Source organism: Trematosphaeria pertusa, assembly GCF_010094035.1.
Source record: "Trematosphaeria pertusa strain CBS 122368 unplaced genomic scaffold BU26scaffold_3, whole genome shotgun sequence".
Classification (NCBI taxonomy): Eukaryota; Fungi; Ascomycota; class Dothideomycetes; order Pleosporales; family Trematosphaeriaceae; genus Trematosphaeria; species Trematosphaeria pertusa.
The window spans coordinates 1,997,050-2,016,753 of record NW_022987214.1 but is presented as its reverse complement, the minus strand read 5'-3'; the positions used below and the strand labels follow the sequence as shown (position 1 = coordinate 2,016,753).

Sequence of the window (19,704 nt, the reverse complement as noted above, 5' to 3'; positions counted from 1 at the left end):
ATTAGAAAATATTTAGTATTATATATAGTAAGCGTATATATCCAGAGAATTTCGCAATACAAGACGCTGTATACTTACCTAAGCTTTAGCTTAACGCCGTTCCGCCAGATAAAGCTTAAGCGCTAAGATTTAGAGATTGTGGGTAGTGCAGATTAGCTAACGGGCGCTAAACTCACCGCCCAGCAGAAAAGTTCCGTCCCGCGTCCCGCCCACGGGCTCATTTCCACACGCTTTGTCCATTCTGAAGTACTTCTACCCGCGATGACAGACGAAACGACTCAACCGCTCATTCATTTCGAAGGCCACCGCCATCTAACAACGCGCCTTCTCCTCTCCACACTCACCGGCCGGCCGATCCGCATCTCAAAAATACGTTCCTCGTCGACCAATCCGGGCCTCACGCGTTACGAAACAAACTTCATCCGACTCCTCGATGCCGTAACAAATGGCGCGCAAATACAATTCTCGATGACGGGGACAACGCTGGTGTATCGGCCCGGCTTGATAACAGGGAGTGCGGAGGGCCTAGGTGCTGTGGGCGGCGTCGTGAGACACGAGATCCCGCGCGAGTGTAGTAGAAGGGGAGTCAGCTGGTGGCTTGTACCGCTGTGTTTGTTGGCTCCGTTCTCGAAAGGGAATGTCAATGTGGTGCTACATGGAGAAGGCTGCGTTACAAGCTCCACGCCGACCGGCGATGTGAGTGTGGATACAGTGCGCACGGCGATACTGCCACTCTATAAGAACTTTGGGATTGATAGGAATATTGAGTTAAGAGTACTAAAGAGGAGTTGTTGTCCTGCACCGGGGAAAGGAGCGGGTGGTGAGGTACAGCTAGTGTTTGGGCATCAGGTGCGGTTGCCGAAGACGCTGCATCTGCTGAATCCGGGGCGCGTGAAGAGGATACGTGGCGTCGCCTACGCTGTCGGGGTTTCCGGTTCGAACAACGCCCGCATGATCGAGACTGCAAGAGGGATTCTAAACAAGTTTGTCCCGGATACATACATCTTCTCTGACGTCTCGCCCACACCGCTCATCCCGTCGTCGTCGAAATCGGATCCTAGTGGCAAATCTAAAGGGGCAGTAGGCTTTGGTCTATCCCTTGTTGCCGAATCTTCAACCAACTGCCTTTACTCTGCGGACGTCGCATCACCACCTCAAGGCGGAACGACACCTGAAGATGCTGGCAAGCAGTGCGCATACCAGCTGCTGGAGAAGATAAGTCAGGGCGGATGCGTGGAGGTCACCGCCGTGTCGACGATGTTGCTACTCATGGCGATGGGAACTGAGGATGTTGGGAGAGTAGTATTAGGAAGGGAGGTGCTCGGCACTGAGGAGGCTATTCAGCTTGGGAGAGACTTCAAAGAGTTTGGGTTTGCGGGGTGGGGGTTACGGGATAAGGGCGAGGATGCGGAGGGTGAGGTAGTGGTTAGTGTTGTCGGACGCGGAGTTGGGAATGTGGGAAGGAAGGTTGCTTAGAGGTGACCAGAGCCGGCTATAGACAGGGCCGAGAAGACCAGAGCATGATACCCATATAGAAGAAATCCATGCAGGGTGTTCCCACAGTCAGAGCTTGAGGCTTCGGCCTCCCCAACAAAAATCCTAGTCAAGTGCTTAATGTCCGAAAAGTAGACGGCCAACCATGGTAGAGTCGTACCATACTCTTCGTGCTTTCTTCTCTTAGATTACGTAATACTCCCTTTTACTCTCATTATTTGTGCCCCATGAAGGTTTGTGATCGTGAGAGTGACTGTGGGTCACTTGCTGTCTTATATATATAGGAAGACGAAATAATTATATCTTATAGACTTACCTTGCGATAAGAACCTGGGTAGGTACCCGGGTGTGAGGCAGGTACCCGTACGCACGGACGCAGTTTAGCGTCGCGTTCGGGAAGGCGCGCATCATCAGTGTCGAGTCGCGCATCCATCGCCTCGAATCCACGAACAATTGGGCTCTCCCTCCGGCAAAGATCAGCTTATGCGTGTATTTTCTTTCCTCAGACCTGTTTTCTGAATGGTACTTGCGATAACCGGGGAAAAGCATGCCGCTGTTGAGCAGGAAGACGCGTCCCCTCTTGACGAGGGTGAATGGGAAAGCCCATGCGAGTTCAGACGACCACGAGGAAGAGAGTAGAACAATTGTGAGGGAGGAATGGACTGAGGAGGAGTTGAACGCGGATCCCATTTCCTCGGACGACGAAGCGCAACCCCCACCTGCACCGAGTCCGACGTCACAGCAAGCAGCGAGCTCGAAGCTTGACCGGCCCACGCAGACCTCAAAGCCAGGGAATACAGCCTCTAGAAAGGGTGGCAAATCGAAAAGGATACAGTTGCCGCGGACGGGGTCTTTCGAGAAGGGTAGGGCGCATAAAGCGAGAGTACATGCCGAGGAAGAGAAGGAGAATAGGAAGGCGAGTCCGAGCTCGTCTGCAGAGAAGAGAAAGGCGCAAGATCCGTATGATTTTGGCATGGCTTATCAGAGTGCTTCGAAGAGGCATAAGCCTGCGCCAAGAACCGCGTATACCAAGAATCTCCATGCGCCCGCTCCCGTGGGGAAGAAAAGAGCGTATGGAGGACGTAGCGCGAAAGGTAGGCATACTAGCTCCCGGAATGGTAGCGCCGAACAGCTAATACCATCTAGATGCTGTCACATATAGCAATGTGTGGCAAAAGCCGGGTGTCAAGGACGAAGATGACGATTCGGATTCTCTGCTGGACAGACAGCTAGCAGAAATAACGAGAACCCTCGATCCCCAGGACACCAAAAGCGAAACCCGGAAACTACCTTCCTCGCCAGCGAAAGCTCCGCGGCCAAATCTCCTTGCCTCGCTCGGCTCGTACATACAACGTTCAGAACCGAACCTCGACCCCAACGCCTCCGGCACAAGCACACCGCTCTCCTCAATGCCCGGCTCAGATCCCGCCACTCCACGCGACTCACTGCGAGCACTAGAAGAGTACGTCGCCGACCTCCCAGAGGACGACCTAGACTCCAAATGCGCACTCTGTCAGGAGCCTGTGGACCCAGATTTCTCGTCGCAATTCTGGATAGGCAAGGACAGGACGGTCAGGAACCAAACCAAATTCTGCAAGGAGCACAAGATAAAAAGCGCGCAGGCAGAGTATAGAGCGAAGGGCTTCCCCCCTATAGACTGGCAATATCTGCCGAGAAGGATAGCGAAATTCCATCCAGCACTAGTCGAGATATTACGCAACGAAAAAGAAAGCCAGTATAGACGCATACACGCCGATAAACTCGTCTCCGGGAAAGCAGCAGCCCTCCCCTCTCGCCGAAAAGACAAATCCGCCTCCGAGCTCGAGCGTGAGCTCTTCCAGGACTCGCCGACTTCCACCGGCTACTACGGACCCCGCGGGAAACGCCTTATGATGGAAACCATCACTTCTGATCTCTCAGATACAATACGCGAAGTCTCTGCTGCAGACCCAGTCGTAGGGCGGTCGGGGTTCGCCGTGTTCTTACAGGCTGTGCTTGTGCCGGAACTGACAGTCTTGCTAGTGATGGAGGATCTGGGCGGTGTGAGCGTGGGAGTGGCCGAGGAGGCGATTAGAGAGAGTGGGGAATTGGGCGCTCTGTTGAATGAAGAGGTGGATGATGAGGTGAGAGTAGAGAGTGATGAGGAGCCGGAGGGGGACGAAGATGTGGAAGGTGATGACGAGGATCAGTGACGAATAGAAAGAGACGGAAAGAGTCCGCTGTAGCGATAGGCGTGTTGTGGGAAAGAGCGAGATATCGGGCGGCATTTTGATCGGTATGTATGCATGCATGCGGGAAACGGGAGTATTTGATCACATCTAGCATTAAACGGCGTTAGTTAATATTGATACCAGCCCTGTTCCGGGCATCTTACTTCATAATGTTTTGTCCCACATCGTTGGTGTTCAATATCTCCCATTTTCCATCTTTCGTCACCCGTCCGAGTCACCACCGTCATCTCATCCCTCTCCGCCAGTCTTCATCTATATAAGCACCCTCTGTCCTCCGTCATACTCTTTCTTCTTTCTCTACTCACGCATAGTGGCTTCCACTAAAATCGAAGAGTTGGCGGCTAATGGGCCGCCAAAACGAGGCAATCAAAAACATGGTGTTGCGTCTAAAACTGCACAGGCGGGCACTGGATGTCTGTCCGCCGCAGTGTGTACCAGAAAGACTAAGGCCAGAGATTGATGGGTGCTGCAGGGAGGGAGGGAGCGGTGCAGGTACGGTAATAAATAGGAAGAGCAGAGGCAAAGGGATGAAGATGGGTTAGTATGAGTGGTGATGAGCATGATGTCTTTTCTGTGATAATTCTTGTGCTTTGTTGACTAGGCTATCACTGTTGTTGTGGGTATAAATACCTCTATCTCTCCTGCAAATGTTTCTCTTTCTCTTCTCACACAACAGGTGCCTTTTACTAAAAGCGGGTAGGAGGCGGAGCTATGCGGCTGTCTAAAATCAAAGAGAACATTGCTCCACGGCGTGCGTTGTTAAAAGTCCGAGGCGGCATTAAGATGTCTGTGTCCGCTTGCTTGCTTCGAGTAATCAAGTGATCAGCATGCGTGGTTTGGCTGGGAGGAGGAGTGTTCTGGGCGCATGTGCGGAGTCGGGGGAACATTCCAGGGAATACACGTGCACTGATGGTGATGGTGAGCACCACACCACACCGTCTCGCGACTCTTCTCAATCTATGCTAACGCATCACCAGATCCAGCGAGGCCAGGCTCCTTGTAATAGGCATAAATACCTACCTTTCCTCTGCTCCTATCCTTTCCCTTCACGCACAGCGACTCTTCTCACACCAACAAAAAGTAAGCCGTATATGGGCCTGGCGCAGAGCACCACCCCTATTCTCATAGCGCAGTCCACCAAAATGAATCAAGCCGACGAATGATGGCCAACGCACCTCTACTTCTTCAAAATGTGTCTTGCGCAAAACCGTCTTGGGCTGGCTAGAGAAACATTTAGAAACGGTGGAGAGCGTTCGTCCGATGATGGTGAGCACGACAGTTCGACACTGCTTTTCGGAACACGGACTGCGTCAGAGGATATCGCTAGAGCATGAGGGGGCGTATAAATACCTTCCTCCCTTCCCTCCTCGTTCTCTGCTTCACACTTTCGGAAGGAAATCGGCCGAACTAAAATGCCATAGGCCGAACGCCAGGGTTCTGATGTCGGAAAACCTCCGCTCCGACACAATGATGGTGTGGTTCTTGAAAACAGCAACCGAGAACGAGAATGGCTGGTGCGCTCCTGTGATGACGCCTGTTAAGACAGCATGACCAAGCCGCATGTATTTGTCGGAGCATGTCCTGAGGGATTGCGTATGTCGGGTGTCTGGGGAGGGAGAACCAAGCACCAATTTCCGATCAGATGCAGACGTGCTTCTTTCCTGAGCGCTGACTACGTCAAAGGATCGCGCAAGCGCTAGCTTCTTCCAGTATATATAACCTCTTCGCGCGCTACTTTTAGTTTCCACTCCTCACGCTCAGTGGCTCCCAGGAGCTCACTAAAATCGCACACGAGACACAGCCATGGACGCCACAAATGGATGTCCGGTAGCTACATGTTGTCTGTCTCTAAATTCTACAGTGCAAGAGTAGTACGTCTGTTGCGCTGTACTCATCGTCTAAAAGAAGCTAACCCACAACTCAATGCGAGGGTTCGAAGCCGTAGCTACCCTAGGGGGCAGATGGAGAGCAGATGGGTGTTGATGGTGAGCAACATCCGTGTTCCACTGACAGCGTTCCCCCAGAAGGACGATTATATGGCACTACAGTGCCTGCTCGCCCTCCCGCAAAATACCTTCTATTCCCCTTCTCCTACCTCACGCTCTTCGCGCGCGCCTACTCACAAGGTCTAAAACAATTGGTTTTAAGTGCATGATGAGCGGTGGAGAATTCGCCGCCGTCATGCCCTTTCTCCAAAAGAGGAGCTTCAATGACAATATGGCTGCGTCTGCCTCTGCTGCACTCTGAAAGCGCATCGATAGACCCATAGGCATATTCACGATGGGTTCCGGGGATCAGTGCTTGAGCGAGGGCACGGGGAACCGGCGAAGGAGTCAGTGATGGCGAGCAATACACTTGAGTATTCATGCTCTTTTCACGGCTGACGGTTTTGAGATGATTTCCTAACGAGTTGGCAATCTTGTGGCAGTATAAATACTTCCCGCCGCACTGCTCTCGATATCTACATCGCAAGTCAACAGCTCCCTCTCGCTAAAAAAGGTGATTGGGACAAGTCGATGGTGTTGCCTGGAAAAAGCACACTTGAATTGCTAAGGTGTCGTTCTCCAAAAATGCTCAATAGGACCACCGATGGTCAGTGTCCTCCTATCGCCTTCTAAATGTCATAGTACTTGCGACCCTAATTCTAGCGAGGAAGCCAAGTTCGCCCCCGGGCTCTGCGTGCAGAAGGAAAGAAGGAGAACGGATTGCGATGGCGAGCCTTACTTTTTTCCCACCATGACCTTTGGTAATAGCTGACAGCGTGGCAGCCCCGCCGAGGCGGTCTTGAGCAAGTATAAAGACCCGTCTTCCCTTCGGTTCAAGCTCCTTTCCCTCACAAGCACACCATCGGCGGCTTGACTGCACTAAATTCATTGTTGTCAGCTTACCACGATTTGCAATAAAACGATACGCCGAAGAGTTCATGGTGTCGCTCCATGAAAAAATTCAATTCCGTATGTCCAGTTCCACCAACTCTCGCGTCTAACCTGTTTATGACCCAAAAGCATCATAAAGAGGCCGCTAGTTCGTGACGATGAGCATCATCGCTTTCCAATCAGCTTGGTTCACGAATGACTGCCACGGTTGGTGGCGCTCTTCCAGCAGCCCGCAATGGAAGTATAAATCCCCCTGGTTTTACTCTTCTAACTCCTCTCTTTACACTCTATCGCTACGTTCGAGGACGCTAAAATCGAAGGTCGTCACGATGCATGGTGTAGTGTCCGAAAAGAGATGGGGCGAGCAACCCATGTTCCTCGGTTGCGCGGCGCGAAGGAAATCGACGAAAGAGAGCCGGCGAGGGCGACAAGCAGAGAGAGGGATTTCCTATGGGGAAGGTCACAGTTGCACATCGAACCTCTCAAAGGCAAGCTCGGCAAGGATAGCGCCTGGAACCGTGTTACCGACAGTGACTTGGATACCGAGGAATGGCGCAGCAGAAAGATTGGGGAGGAAACTTGATGATGCTGATGATGGCACGAACGCGTTTTCCACTTCCCTTACCGGTCCTTGGCGCTAACCTTGCTAAAATCAACTCGCTATCAATACCGCTGATTCCGCATTTCGAGATCGCTTGATCGCCTGATCCCGTACTTCAAGTCCCCTAGACTCTCCTGCTGCGTTGCCTCTTTCACATCAATGTCGGGTCTCTCTTACTAAAGATGTCACCTCTCTCACCTCATGAGTTCCACCGAAGACCAAGGGAGATAAATTGATGGCGCTGTTCCCTATGATATCTTTGGTCATGGAACTGCGTATTTTATGCTGACTTTGCGATGCGAGACTCTGATCAGAATCCACATCCAAGTCATTCATGCCCAGAGCGGAGTAGATGCGGATTACCAACGCACAAATAGGGGAAGACGTAAAGTCATCATCACATTCTTTCATGTGGATTGTTTCTCTTCCCGCTCTCAGACTGGGGAAACAACCCGCTTTTTCCAAAAGTCCGAGTCCAGCTCCTCTATGGCCGGAATCAGGCCTCCTCGCTCTTGGTTTCTCGTATCCCACGTCCATACAAGCCACTTCCCGTTGCCTTGGCCGACCTTTATTCTCTCAGAATTGGCAGTCTTAGCATATGGACTAAACACCATCCCGCAGCAGGATTATGCCCTATACCAAAAAGCACTTGAAGAAGCTCATGGAAGCAGACTTGCAATTTTTTTTGCCTATTAAAGATGTCCGAAATGAAATGCGAGGGCTGGTCTACATGTTGGTTGTCGGAGTGTCCATGGGACTACCCGAAGAGATGAAGCGTCCAGCGTTATTCCATGCTCAACCATCGAAGTACGCAGATGCATCCCCGTTCCGTAGCTTCCGGGATCCTCTCGCGGTAGTGTCTAATGGCATTGTTAGCTTCGCCGTCTCCAAGAATTCTATAAGTATCTCGTCCACTCGCTTCAGACAGTTCTTCTCCACGCACTCACGGTGGCATTTCGACTAAAACCGTTAATGAGCCAATCGATGTGCTTTGCCAAAAAGAGCCTGGCGACAACCCATGCGGCGGTGCCTTGAAAGGGACCAGAAGATGAACAAATGTTCGTGCCTGGCGCACTGCCATTTCTCGTCCATGAGAGGATGGGAGGTCCAGTCTAAAATGAGAATACGATAAAGTCATGCTTGGAAGCTCGGCCTCCTTCTCAAAGCTACCAGTCTTCATTGACTAGCACCGAAAGCCCGAAGAGCGCTACTAAAGCGCACAATCTCGAAATGGATGGGGTTCTGCGTACGCTAGATGATTCTCATGAGCTGTCAAAGTCATGGGAAGCTCAGAGCCTTGCCTCAGCTTGTGTTCTGGACCCCAACTCGATACGAAACCATCGGCGCGGTTTCTCATATCTTTGAGAAGCGACGAGATTATAGCGTATCAACGACCCGACGTAGATCAACATCAATCCCTCCACTGAAAGTAGGCTCCAGTTCAATCACTGGTAGCTATTCCCCAATCCACAACAACTCAGCCTCTGGCTCTCCACTCGTCTATATAAGCCTTCGTTCTTCACTTTCCATCCTCTTCCTCACGCTCAATCACCTACTTCTCCGAACCAGAAAGGCTGGGCACATGCCACACGGCCGCTGGGGAAGTCCCTTGGACTTACAACATTGGTCTGGCCTCCAAAAAGCACTGAGGATGAAATATGTTTGCCTTCCGGCATAACCATAGCACGAGAAGTGAAACGCCATTCCAGACAACAATGAAGTTGATGATGTTAATGATGATGGATGTTGAAGATAACGTCGATGACGTAAGCGAATAGGAGAGTGAGGCCAGGACGGTTATGAACCGCATTTCAGGCGAGGTTTAATGCCCGAAAGAGGACCATAGTGTGTATAAGATACCCAAGGTGCTTGTTTTCGGCTGCGTACATGCTTACCATCGTGACTTGTGGACACCGCACACATTTCCATGATGTTTTCTTTCACCACTCAGGCTTTCCATCAGAGAGTGGCATTGTCAATTTCGCAGGGTATCGTCGCAAGTGGAGCATCATCCTTATCTTGGAGCCTTTCCGGAGCCAGCCATGGCCAGCACTCGAAAAATATTTAAAGTTCACGGTTCGGTAAAAGAGGCATGCCTTTCCAGAATATCGCCCCAGAGTACCGCATGGATTTCTTCGCCGGCGGTTTAAGATCATCACAGTCAGTCTACCGACATGAGGGTACTGTTCGGCTCCCGCTCGGGAAGTCAGTCCTTATCTTCGCGCGGTTGTTTGAACCCGAAGACGCAGAGACCCAGGACGCCACCATATCCCTTCTCTAAGGTTGTTTGTGAGTCTACACATCCTTGCAGTCGATACATTCTTCCAGTCGATACATCCTTCCAGTTCACACATATTGCCATCTTCCAAACCGCAGTCCCAGCGCTCTAGCATCAGGATTTCATACACGACTTTTCGAAGTCCAGCTCAGCAGCTCCACAAATAAAGCTGCGTTGACGTTGTTTATTGAACCGCATGACTCTCCCAGGAGAGGACATTCATGTTTGGATTGGAGTCTTTAGCAGACGATCCATTCGACCTAATGAATTCCCTTTCAAGTCAACGGCTCTGTGAGTTTTGCGCCACGAATGTTGTATAGATTGATCCGCTTTGTATTCTTTGCAGCTATTCGGAATAGCCACACAGATTGCGGAAGTGCTCGACACCGGCGCAGACAGTCCACATGAGAGGGATTTGAGTTCATATCGCACTCTCTTGCACCACTCCAGCATGCCTTCGACCAGTTGCGCTTTTGAAGTCAACAGTTCACAGATGCCACGACGGAAGCATTCTGCAGAACTTGGGGAGCTCTAACCAGGCCCACTTTAGGAAGAATTCAGAGTCTCTACGCACTTTTGCCGGGCGAGCCATAGCTCCACCGCTGTGAAACTTTGAAGTCCAGAGTCTCCAGACATCATACGTTTCCGTCAGATTTTAGACGTCCAGATTTCCGTGAGACGGAGAAGTGGAGAAAAAAGAATGGTGTCGAATGGATCCATTTATACGTCCACCGGAGCCATTTTGTTTCTTGTACTGCCGTTTTGGTAAGGGGCAGACTTCCGCAAGAAACGGCCAGGTTTGTGCAGAAAGTGAACTTGGATCCGTCGAAGGATGAGAACACGACTCTTCTCATATATGCAGCGCAGAAAGGATTCTGGGCGGGCCAGCCACATAGATCGATTGCAGCTTCTTTTTCAACACTCGCTCTTCCAAATCCCCATAGAGCTTTTGCGGATGAGGTATTGAGACGCAGCGCAGAGCCCGGATATGGTGGTTCAAAGGTGGTGTCTTGGAAGTGCCGCGCAGAACTACAGACTCCATTCGATGTACTGTGCGCACCTTTGGAGAGAAGAGGGACCGATGCTAGCCCTGCGCCGCTATGCTTGGAGAAACGGAACAAGCTCTCCACATTGAATCGGACAGCAACGTTTCTTTGCAAGTTTTAAGAACCCATTATTCATGGCGACTTGACTTCCTGAGCAAGCAGGCTCTTCGTTCGTGATCTTTGTGAAGCGGACAATCCGGCCCCAAGCCCGCCATATTTGTCGTCCAGCTTGACTTTCGCTTCCCTAGCACAACCCTTCATTTCGTGGGTGAACCATATCGCTGAGTTAGGGGCTTTTATGGCCGCCGAAGAGGTCAGCGACGAAGGCCCAGCCATCTCATCCACGGTCCCCGTGTGTATTTTGGACGAAAAAGATCTTGCCATGGCGATCTTCTTCTGGGAATTTGGAGAAAATAGAGGAGAGAACCCATGAGCTGCTTTTGCGCATTATTTTCGAGCAACCGCCCAGTCATAGCGGCTGCGATGCATATTTGAGTCAGACCGAGCCCTGAGGAGGAGTGTGAAGAGAAGAATCACCGAGAGAAATGAAGGTATTTATATACCCGAACGAAGGGGGTTCAAGTGCCGCTCATCGTCCGCAGGCGTGTCGAGCCCGAAGTCAACCCCCTGCAGCATAAACCTCGCTGCGAGCCTTTTTCGCCGCTTAGCGAACTACACATAAGCTCGCTCCCATTCAGTCTTCCAGTCCAATATCTCCGCATACACCATTGCTCTCGTATTCTTTAGCTCGGGCTCCCAGATCCACATAGCATTTTCTACGCCTTGACCTTCGAAGTTCCGAGCACGCACGCCTCCACGAAGTCCAGCCTTGCCCCTTTCAGAGGAAGCAAAATACTCATACGATTCTCGGGGCTGCCTTTCTCGTACTCCGCGAAGCATGCGTCTCCCTCGGTGCTTTCTCCATCCGAACCCCGCCCAAGGAAACAACCGGCGTGAACCCCCCCGCATCCCTCTTTAGGAGACTTCGGGCGGGTACTCCTACGTGGAACCATTTGCATACTCTTTCGGAAGCCGCCGCGCAAGGCTGATCCAGAGATATTGTGTTCTTCGACGGTTTTCGAGGATTGCTAGAAATAGTCCATGGAAGAATACGACGGCTGAATCGTGATCCCGAGAACATCGTACCTGTTTCTCCATGTTTTTAGAGGCCGCAAACTGTGAAACTGACAGTGGAAAGTAAGAGAGAAGAGAGGACGGAGGAAGGTATTTATACGTCGAGCCCTCGGCAGTCTTCGACGACACGAGACATCGACGCGACTAGTGAACTCGTTTGTTCGTCTGAAGACCTTCATAGTGACGAGAGGGTGGAATCCCGCCTGACGTTGAACTAGACGAGTTTCGGAAGGAAGACAAGCCGCATACCAGTGGGACGACATGGCTTTGGACGACCAGCGGAAGCAGCATGTGGCGTTTTTTTGTGGTTTTGTAGTCCCAAGGACATTGCTTGTTTTTAGCAGATTTTCTAGACCCGCGACTACGGGGAGAGGGAGAGCGACTGAGGAAAGCAGGGTGTTCGTAGCCGGAGGAGAGTTTAAATACCATCCCTTCACTCCTCCCCTCTCCTCTGATCCATTCCGCAACGATCCCCTCCCCCTATGCGTCACTCCGCTCGAAGTCCTCCCCTTCACCACACCTCGCACCACCAATACCATGCACTACTTCTTCATATTTTTTATCCGCAACACAAAGATCCACATCTTGACTATCTCCATCGTTTTTCGGGCGGAAGCCAGACTCCAGCATAGTTGGCACATCCGCGGATTTTAGTCCCCGGGACATTTTGGGAAGATAGCTTGTTTTTGGTCTCCACGACATGCTTGCACCCATTTCTCATTTTAGAAGTCGCAGCTGGACGGGAGAAGCGTGAAGGAAAGAAAAACCGAGCCAGGAGCAGGAAGCGAGGGCCTTTATACGGACTTGAGGAACAGCCTTAGGGTCTTTCTCCCCCTAGCGTCCCTCAACGCACCCAGCGCCCAGGAAGCCGACCAGTCCATGTATTCTTCTAAGACCCAATTCAAGTTCCCACAGAGGCTCGCATGAGAGGGATGTTATTGATTTCCGAGCCGAAGCCGGACTTCCCCATCAGAGCTCCGAAGAACGCATTTTAGTCTCGGAGACATCTGGCGAAGCATGCGCGCTTTTTAGTCCCTAGGACATGTGCGCGTATGATTCTGCTTTTTAGAGCCGCAGATATGCAGACAAGAAGTGTGTGGGGAAAAGAAAAGAAAAGCAAGCTAGGTGTAGGAAGTGGGTTTTTTTATAGGCCAAAGCAGGCGGTTTAGCATAAGATGAAAAACGTGGGCTTAGCAGGGAAAGCGGAGGAGAGCAATAAAAAAAGTAAGTGCTAAAAGCAGAAGTGTGCCCGCGGAGTCTGAAGGCTATCAACTCTAGAGCAAAAAAAGAGAATAATGAACTTTAAAGCACATGCACGAACTTGATAATCATGGACTCATAGGATATAGCTATAGACATAGCGCTGCCTCACCCGGAAGGAGACTCACAGCTCATCCCTCTTCCTACGCACCTTTCCCTCCGCTTCTGCCTGTGACTGCAGCAGCTCCTGCTCCGCTTCCCTCTGCTTCTCCTCAAACTTCGCACTCTCTACATTCTCTTCCCAGATCCGTTTCTTCGGATTCCGCGGGCGATCTGATTCCTGCAGCACGGTGCCGTCACCTCTGACCACTGGCCCGTTGTTCTCACCCTGCTGATTCTGCTCCCTCAACTGAGGATGCTCCTCTACATTCTGCTGCTGTTGATTTTGTTCCGCCATTTGTCCGACTTGTTGTGATAGTGATTGCGGTGGGCTAGGATCTTGCATGTAGCCCCTGCCGCCGCCTCCGACACGTACGTAGTGCGGTTTGTTATTGCCGATCGGGCGTTTGGGTATCTCGCCTGTCGCGCTAGGTTTGACGATGAGGCTTGTTGAGGGTTGTGATGGTGCGGCGACGCTTGATTTCGCGGTTGCGCTAGAGGAGATGCCGACGATAGCGAATAGGACGCGGAAAAGGACCTTGAGGGGCCAAATGATAAACCACGAAAGTGGTCCGTAGAACCAGCGGCGGAAGATCAGCCAGATGACTGTTGTGATGAGTATGTAGAAGGTAGTCTCAAGATACCACGTGTCACTCTTGGTGCTCTTGAAAAGTGTTGTGACCAAAGTCTTGCTGCTCGCAAGCAGAGTATTCAGATCCGAGTACTTCTCTCCAAGGTCTGCGAGGGCAGCGGTAGACTGCTCGAGCGTTTCTTGTGCGAATCTTGAACGCGAAAGCTCGCTTTGCATCAACTGGTGTGTTCTCCGAAGGGCCGCTGTCACATCCGACGATACCTGTGTGACGATCTCGCCTTCAGGGAGTTGGGGATTATTTCTACGACGGTGGGTAGACGATGGGGTAGAAGAACCGGATTGTAGGCTCGAGAAGAGAAGTTCGCGTTCTTTGAGTTTGGCGCGATCGGCGTTGTGTTTGGCGGTAAGTTGGGCTTTGCGGTATTGACTCCGGGAGCTGCAGATTCGCATAGTTAGCTCCTTATAATGTTATGACTCTAGCTTGAGGAACCTTACGATCTTAAATCCTCTGTCAACCTTGCTAGTAGCACCGCAAGTCGTGATCTCTCACTCTCCCTCGTACTATCTCTCCGTCTCGCAGTTGTTCCGATACCCTGAACAACGTCCTCAACTTCCTGCCTTAGCAACTCAAGCTCCTCCTCGATTTGCTTCAAGCTCTCGTGTATCTCCGCAGAAAGTTCTATTCGGACATCGCCCTCCTCGTCGTTCAGCGGCTGCGATCCGGGCTGGAAGTCTAATTTCGCTAAGCGTTGGATGAGCTGGAGGATTGCTTTGTTCGATTCGGAGAGGGCGTTCAGGCGGTTTGTTAGGGCATGGGTGGCGGAGGGGAGAGGGGGCATGGTGGAGGTTCGGAATGCGGCCAGGTTGTTCGGAGCAGCAGCGATGACGGAGGACGGAGGTAAGTGCGGCGGGCGGCCTTAGTGTTCTTCCGCGGCGGGCGCACGGGCCATGTAGGTCCTGAATCTGAGGATTGAGATGGACGCAGCACGGAGCGTCCAATTGCTCCAATTCCGGACGAGGAGCTATCTTGTATGTTTCCATTCTGCATTGATGTACTTACGGCTGTGCTAACAAACAACAGATAACCTCTGTGCCTCCTTTGTCTCTGCTTTGCACACCTTCCTTTCTCCCGCTTCAAAATGATAACTCGATTCCTGACGGACGTCCGCGTCAAATTCAACCCCTTCTCACCCCGCTCAAAACCCGCGCGACTCTTCCTCTCCCTGATACCACCAAATGCGCGAGCGGATGGGATGAAGGTGGAGACACAGATGCTGCCAAGAACGAGCAAAGAACCCTCAACATTAGGCGTGAAGTTCAGTAGGCGAACACCATTCGCTACGCGGACTGAGCTAGGCTAATTGGAATCTAGAGGACGGAAAGGAGATGAACCTTGACCTAGATAAGATGCGCATAACCGAAGTCATGGAAGAGGTGGACCGACACTCGCGGTTGCTGGCCAGGAAGGAGGAACTGACGGGCAACTGAGGAACATGCGATACAAAGAGTGTAAAGATATGTGTATATCGGCAGCTGGTTGCATCACCTGGAGTCACGGCATTGTACTGAGCGTCCAGAAAGCTTTCAAAGGCTATGGAATGTTTGTGGTCTACGAATCCTCCATGCTTTTCACCCCAAAACTCGATCCATCACCAGATCTCAGTTTCTTCAAGGTGTATTTTACCCTTCTCGCACTCTATAACCAAGCCCAGTATCGCCGTGTAGTCGTCCGATTCCTAATTGGAGGGGGCTCCCGAAATGAAGAACCACTTGTCGATGCTAGGGTCGATCGGCGCAGGAGCCTGGTTCTCGCCCGGCGGGATGTTGAACTGATTCGCGTCGGTGCGGTCTTGCGAGTACGGGACTGTGACGTTGACGCTGAAGTACGTTAGCAGAAGCCATCGGACCAAAGGAGAGCCAAGCTTACGTAGAGACCTCGCCCCTGGGAGTCTTGCCGGTGATGAGGCGCTCCCAGGCCTCGGCGCACTCGCGGACAATGTCCATGGCGTACTTCTTGTTCTTGCACTCGCCGGAGAAGGCAAACTGGTTCTCGGGCTTGCCATCCGGGATCTTGTAGATACGGAACCACTCGTTGGTAGCCCTCAGCAGACCTGGCAGGTGACGCTCGACATCCTCGATGTCATTGAGCTTGGGCGCCAAGGGATCGTTCACGTTGATGACCATGATCTTCCAGTCAGTCTCCTCCTCATCAAGCAGGGCCATGACGCCGAGGACCTTGACCTGGATGACCTCACCGGGCTTGGCCACCAGCTCGCCAATCTCGCAGACGTCCAATGGGTCGTTGTCGCCCTTGGCCTTGGTCTCCGGGTGGACGACATTGGGGTCTTCCCAAGTCTGCAAAACAAATCAGTGCGTTGTCCGATATCGGGTGGTCGCACGCACCTGAGGGAAGGCGCCGTAGTTCCAAAGGTAGCCCTTGTGCGGGAAGCAGTTCCTCACGTAGCGGAGCTTGCCCTTCTTGGTGTCCTGCTTGATGGGATTAAGTGTCTCCTCCTTGGAGATCTGGGGCGAAGCGTCAGCGACAAAGTCTTTAGGCGGGGGAAGACTAAGGAGGGGCACGAACCTCCATCTTCGCATTGGTCCAGCGCGGCACTTCGACAACCATGTTGAGGATGGTCTGCTGCTCATTGGCATATAGAGGGATGTCGTGGAAGGGCGACAGAGGCACGCCATCCTTCTCGATGTAGATGCGGTGCTCGAGAGTGTTGGGCGCCCCAATCTTCCTCGCAGTGTACTGGCTCGGGGCCTTGGAGTGGAAGCCTTTCTCGGAAACGGGTAGAGAAGCCATTGCGGTCGACGGTGGTGTGGAGTGTAAGTGTCCTGCCAGCAGCTGTGTTCGAGAATGGATTTTGTTGACGCAAGCGGGCTTGGTGGGGCTGGCAGGCGCGGAGGGTCGGTGGTGATTAGCCAGTGTGACGAACGTCACCGTCGGGACAGGCGGCGAAAAGGAGCAATGCGGTCGGCGGGCCAAAACACGTTTTCTGGCCGAATTGAGCCGCAACAGAGGTTGTCGGGAGTTCATACAGAGAATAATACAACGCTAAAGCGGCTAGACAACGGCCGGCAGCGGGTTCCTCTGCGGAGCGAGCATCGAGAGCCGAGGATGGATTCACTAGGTACCGCGCACGACCGGGCTATCACGTGGATTTGCGTTGGCGGGCGTGGCAGGTTGCCCAGGTGCGCACGGACTCTCCTATTTAAAACTCTCAGTACAGCTTATGAGGACGCCAGAATCCGCTATTCGCGACGACGCTGTTCCGCTGCTCAATGCTCTCCTGGCCATCGTTAATGCCGTACTGCTCCATCAACTCTCCGACTGATGGTTCCAGTTCTCCGTATGATGCTGCCTCCGGTAAAGCCTCCCATTCATCACCGTCAAAGTCCTCTTCCTCTCCTTCAAGGGCTTCACCGTCCGTTGGATATGGCTCTTGTAGAATGTTATAATCATCATTACTAGGCTGCTGAGTGACGTATTGCCTCTGTTCCTGCTGTTCATAGATGCTCCGGCCAGAGAAGTTCGACAAACGCGGGTTGCATATCTCAACCCCGGAGAAGCGCACCTTCGGACAGCATTAGCGAATATCTAGAAGCGAAGGATTGGAAGATTTGATACACCAGCAGTTTCCAGGCTTTCTTTCCGTTGAAGGCCCTCAGTAAGGGCTTACAGGAGGAAGAACCTGAGCCATGCTGGTGTATGGACCGCGTCTTACCTACCGTTGGCATTCTCCGAATTGTAGGATAGGGTCTGCGGTCAGTCCTCGTTCTCTCTTGGATAGGAATCTCAGACACCTCTGCTCGCACGGCATTCGTTCCATACGACACTGCCGCCCGCCGCCTTTCGTCGAAGGCCGTGTTGCAGTCCTTCAAAATCCTGCCCAGACTGGACGAAGTCTGGGGATCATCGTCCGCCAAAGCACACCTAGCCTCACTATGTGGACAGTCCCCCTTATGAGCAAGAGTCGGGTCTCCACTAGAAAGAGAACTATGCCTTAACCCTGAAGCACTTGCCGTCTGAGCAGGCCCACGCTGTTCACGCCTTACATCCGCACGAATTGGTATGAATGGTGGCATCGACGAAGGGGAGGCGGCGCTCTCGAGTGTCGGACGACGCTTTGCGGCTCGATCGACGAGGTTCACGCGCCGTGGTGAGGAGGTGTGCTGAGGAAGCGAGTGTGACCGGGAGACCCTATCATTTGCTGGAGCCAACGAGGAAACTTGAAATCGACCACCACTGCCCTCGGTTATGGGACCGGTCACAGTGGGACGGGCCGGCCGTGGGTGCAACGCCTGTCCACCTTCAGTGTTCCCCCGCTCTCTTCCGCCATGTGCTAAGTCCAGCTGACCGACGTTGACAGTAGATCCCGCTCGCTGTCCTGCGGGCGTCCCACTGGGCGCCCGGATGGACTCAGACCACGAAATGTAACTTTGGCTCTCATGGCGCGGCCCTCTCGATCCGAAGCCCAAGTACGATGCTTTATCCGGCAACTCGACAGTTGGGATGGCGTTATCGACCACTGAAGACCGTTCCGGCTCCCGGCGATCCGCTCCTCGCAAGCCCTTCCGGCGTGAGCCCTCCTTCGCTTGGATATTCACATCTTTCTCTGCTAGCGCTGGTCGTACAGAGGTAAAGTATGCAGAAATCTCCCCTTCTTTTGCGTGCGCCTGATCCTTCTTGCGTTTCTTCTTCGACAACCCGGACTTGGGCTCGGTTTCCGGTTGGTTTTTATTCTTCTGCAGAAACTTCATCTCTGAAAAGACCAGGTCGGGCACTACAGCGAATCAGTTATGGGCCGAGGAATGCGGGGCGCTGCACAGGGAGGCTTACGGCCACGGCCCTTTACTGGCGACGACGCCCTACCCTTGCTGAATATACCCAGCTTCTCTCGCGGCCTCAACTGCACCAATCATCAGCACACCGGCAGCAAGCTAGTCGTATCGTAGAAGTCCTCACAGTCAGTCGATCCCTGGGGACATTCTTGGCGTAAAAGCTCTGGACGATACCGCTGCCAGGTTTGTCCACTTTTCTGCGCCTTGGTTTGCGCTGCGTCTTCTTTGATTCGCCCTTCCGATGCCGGTGGATATGCCTCCCCCGCCCCTTAACATCCTTCAGCGTGGGCTCGTAGCGCTCGGGACGTGTCTTGCGTCGAGGCTTGCGTGCGTATAGGCTGGACGTGCTGCTTCCCGATCGACTGGTGGGGTGGGATGCATCACTGTATGCGCTGTCGTCGGCGCTTTGGTCGATATCGGCCTCGCGTGTGATTGGGGGCGTCTTCTTGCGCGGCGGAGGGACTTCGAGAAGCGAGCTATCCGACGTGCTATGCCTCCGTCTGCGCTTTTTCTTGTGTGCCTGCTCCGGTTTCTTGGGGAGGGCGATTGGGGCCTCAATCCGCACCACGGGAGGGCTGGCCGGCCGCTCTGGGAGCACAGTTTGGTCTAGCCACCGCTGAATGTCCATGCCAGGCTTAAGAGGAGGCCGTTATGGGCGGCAAACGCAGGCTGACAGAGCGAGCCGTCCCGTCGAAGGATCCGGAGTCCAGAACTGCTTCACCGTACCTTGGATGCCCGTCGACTCAAGGGGACGTCGTACAGCATTGACCTGGCCAGAGCCGGTCAGAGCCTTGACAGTGGAGGCGTCGGTTTGCGCAGGAGATTGGCGCTGTGGAACGGTTGGAGCGGGCCCGTTGCACCCGTGGACATGCGGATGAAGGAGGGGAAATATCACAGTGTGATAAGCGCGTAGTGGAGGGCGAGGGTTCGACGCTGGCTTGGGGGGGAAGCGGCGCCGGGCGTGGGCCTGCCATCACAGAGTGCTCTGGGCAGGCGCGTCTGGCAGCAGCTGAGGCGGCCGTCCCTCACGTTGAGCCATAGTTTGGACAGTGGCTAGTCTGTGGAACTGGCCGTCCGTATCCATGAGCGTCACGCATCTCACTAACTCTGGCGGGCAGCTCTCGCGGCGGTGACTTCTGATGGAGGAGGCGTCGACGCGGGCGCGTGATTGGCCGAGCCATAATTGTCAGTAGAACGGGGCATGATGCAGCTCTGCTACACACGGCACGCGGAGCAGATTCAAGG

General features: G+C 53.0%; 6 protein-coding genes across 6 annotated transcripts; 3 read left to right on the top strand and 3 right to left on the bottom strand.

Moving 5' to 3' along the window:
- The first annotated feature begins 190 nt into the window (after positions 1 to 190).
- Positions 191 to 1,554, top strand: BU26DRAFT_515844 (18S rRNA biogenesis protein). Its single transcript, XM_033828180.1, has one exon. The coding sequence runs from the start codon at positions 262 to 264 to the stop codon at positions 1,474 to 1,476; it is 1,215 nt and encodes a 404-aa protein (XP_033688495.1). The 5' UTR covers positions 191 to 261; the 3' UTR covers positions 1,477 to 1,554.
- Positions 1,555 to 1,834: 280 nt separating this feature from the next.
- Positions 1,835 to 3,848, top strand: BU26DRAFT_450338 (uncharacterized protein). The gene is made up of 2 exons (XM_033824739.1): positions 1,835 to 2,588; positions 2,641 to 3,848. Exons 1-2 carry the CDS (start codon positions 2,042 to 2,044, stop codon positions 3,684 to 3,686), a joined length of 1,593 nt encoding a protein of 530 aa, XP_033688494.1. The 5' UTR covers positions 1,835 to 2,041; the 3' UTR covers positions 3,687 to 3,848.
- An 8,983-nt stretch (positions 3,849 to 12,831) lies between these two features.
- On the bottom strand, positions 12,832 to 14,470 carry BU26DRAFT_515842 (Sec20-domain-containing protein). The gene is made up of 2 exons (XM_033828179.1): positions 14,107 to 14,470; positions 12,832 to 14,047 (listed from the first exon to the last, which is right to left on the bottom strand). The coding sequence occupies exons 1-2, from the start codon at positions 14,448 to 14,450 to the stop codon at positions 13,045 to 13,047; spliced, it is 1,347 nt and encodes a 448-aa protein (XP_033688493.1). The 5' UTR covers positions 14,451 to 14,470; the 3' UTR covers positions 12,832 to 13,044.
- A 280-nt stretch (positions 14,471 to 14,750) lies between these two features.
- On the top strand, positions 14,751 to 15,099 carry BU26DRAFT_420131 (uncharacterized protein; the record flags this gene model as incomplete). The annotated part of the gene is made up of 2 exons (XM_033823344.1): positions 14,751 to 14,931; positions 14,984 to 15,099. 2 exons carry the CDS (start codon positions 14,751 to 14,753, stop codon positions 15,097 to 15,099), a joined length of 297 nt encoding a protein of 98 aa, XP_033688492.1.
- A 25-nt stretch (positions 15,100 to 15,124) lies between these two features.
- BU26DRAFT_515840 (pyrophosphatase-domain-containing protein) lies at positions 15,125 to 16,732 on the bottom strand. The gene is made up of 4 exons (XM_033828178.1): positions 16,196 to 16,732; positions 16,015 to 16,134; positions 15,539 to 15,966; positions 15,125 to 15,489 (listed from the first exon to the last, which is right to left on the bottom strand). The coding sequence occupies exons 1-4, from the start codon at positions 16,418 to 16,420 to the stop codon at positions 15,348 to 15,350; spliced, it is 915 nt and encodes a 304-aa protein (XP_033688491.1). The 5' UTR covers positions 16,421 to 16,732; the 3' UTR covers positions 15,125 to 15,347.
- Positions 16,733 to 16,838: 106 nt separating this feature from the next.
- Positions 16,839 to 19,345, bottom strand: BU26DRAFT_477744 (uncharacterized protein; the record flags this gene model as incomplete). Its single annotated transcript, XM_033825618.1, has 5 exons — positions 19,025 to 19,345; positions 18,584 to 18,970; positions 18,458 to 18,527; positions 17,347 to 18,401; positions 16,839 to 17,192 (listed from the first exon to the last, which is right to left on the bottom strand). The coding sequence occupies exons 1-5, from the start codon at positions 19,085 to 19,087 to the stop codon at positions 16,839 to 16,841; spliced, it is 1,929 nt and encodes a 642-aa protein (XP_033688490.1). The 5' UTR covers positions 19,088 to 19,345.
- Between the last annotated feature and the right edge of the window lie 359 nt (positions 19,346 to 19,704).

Coding starts and splice junctions, on each gene's coding strand:
- BU26DRAFT_515844 (XM_033828180.1), top strand. CDS start 262: ATGACAGACGAAACGACTCAACCGCTCATTCATTTCGAAGGCCACCGC.
- BU26DRAFT_450338 (XM_033824739.1), top strand. CDS start 2,042: ATGCCGCTGTTGAGCAGGAAGACGCGTCCCCTCTTGACGAGGGTGAAT. Junction 2,589..2,640: donor TGGAGGACGTAGCGCGAAAG/GTAGGCATACTA, acceptor AATACCATCTAG/ATGCTGTCACATATAGCAAT.
- BU26DRAFT_515842 (XM_033828179.1), bottom strand. CDS start 14,450: ATGCCCCCTCTCCCCTCCGCCACCCATGCCCTAACAAACCGCCTGAAC. Junction 14,048..14,106: donor TTGACAGAGGATTTAAGATC/GTAAGGTTCCTC, acceptor GCGAATCTGCAG/CTCCCGGAGTCAATACCGCA.
- BU26DRAFT_515840 (XM_033828178.1), bottom strand. CDS start 16,420: ATGGCTTCTCTACCCGTTTCCGAGAAAGGCTTCCACTCCAAGGCCCCG. Junction 15,967..16,014: donor ACTACGGCGCCTTCCCTCAG/GTGCGTGCGACC, acceptor TTTGTTTTGCAG/ACTTGGGAAGACCCCAATGT. Junction 15,490..15,538: donor CCCAGGGGCGAGGTCTCTAC/GTAAGCTTGGCT, acceptor AACGTACTTCAG/CGTCAACGTCACAGTCCCGT.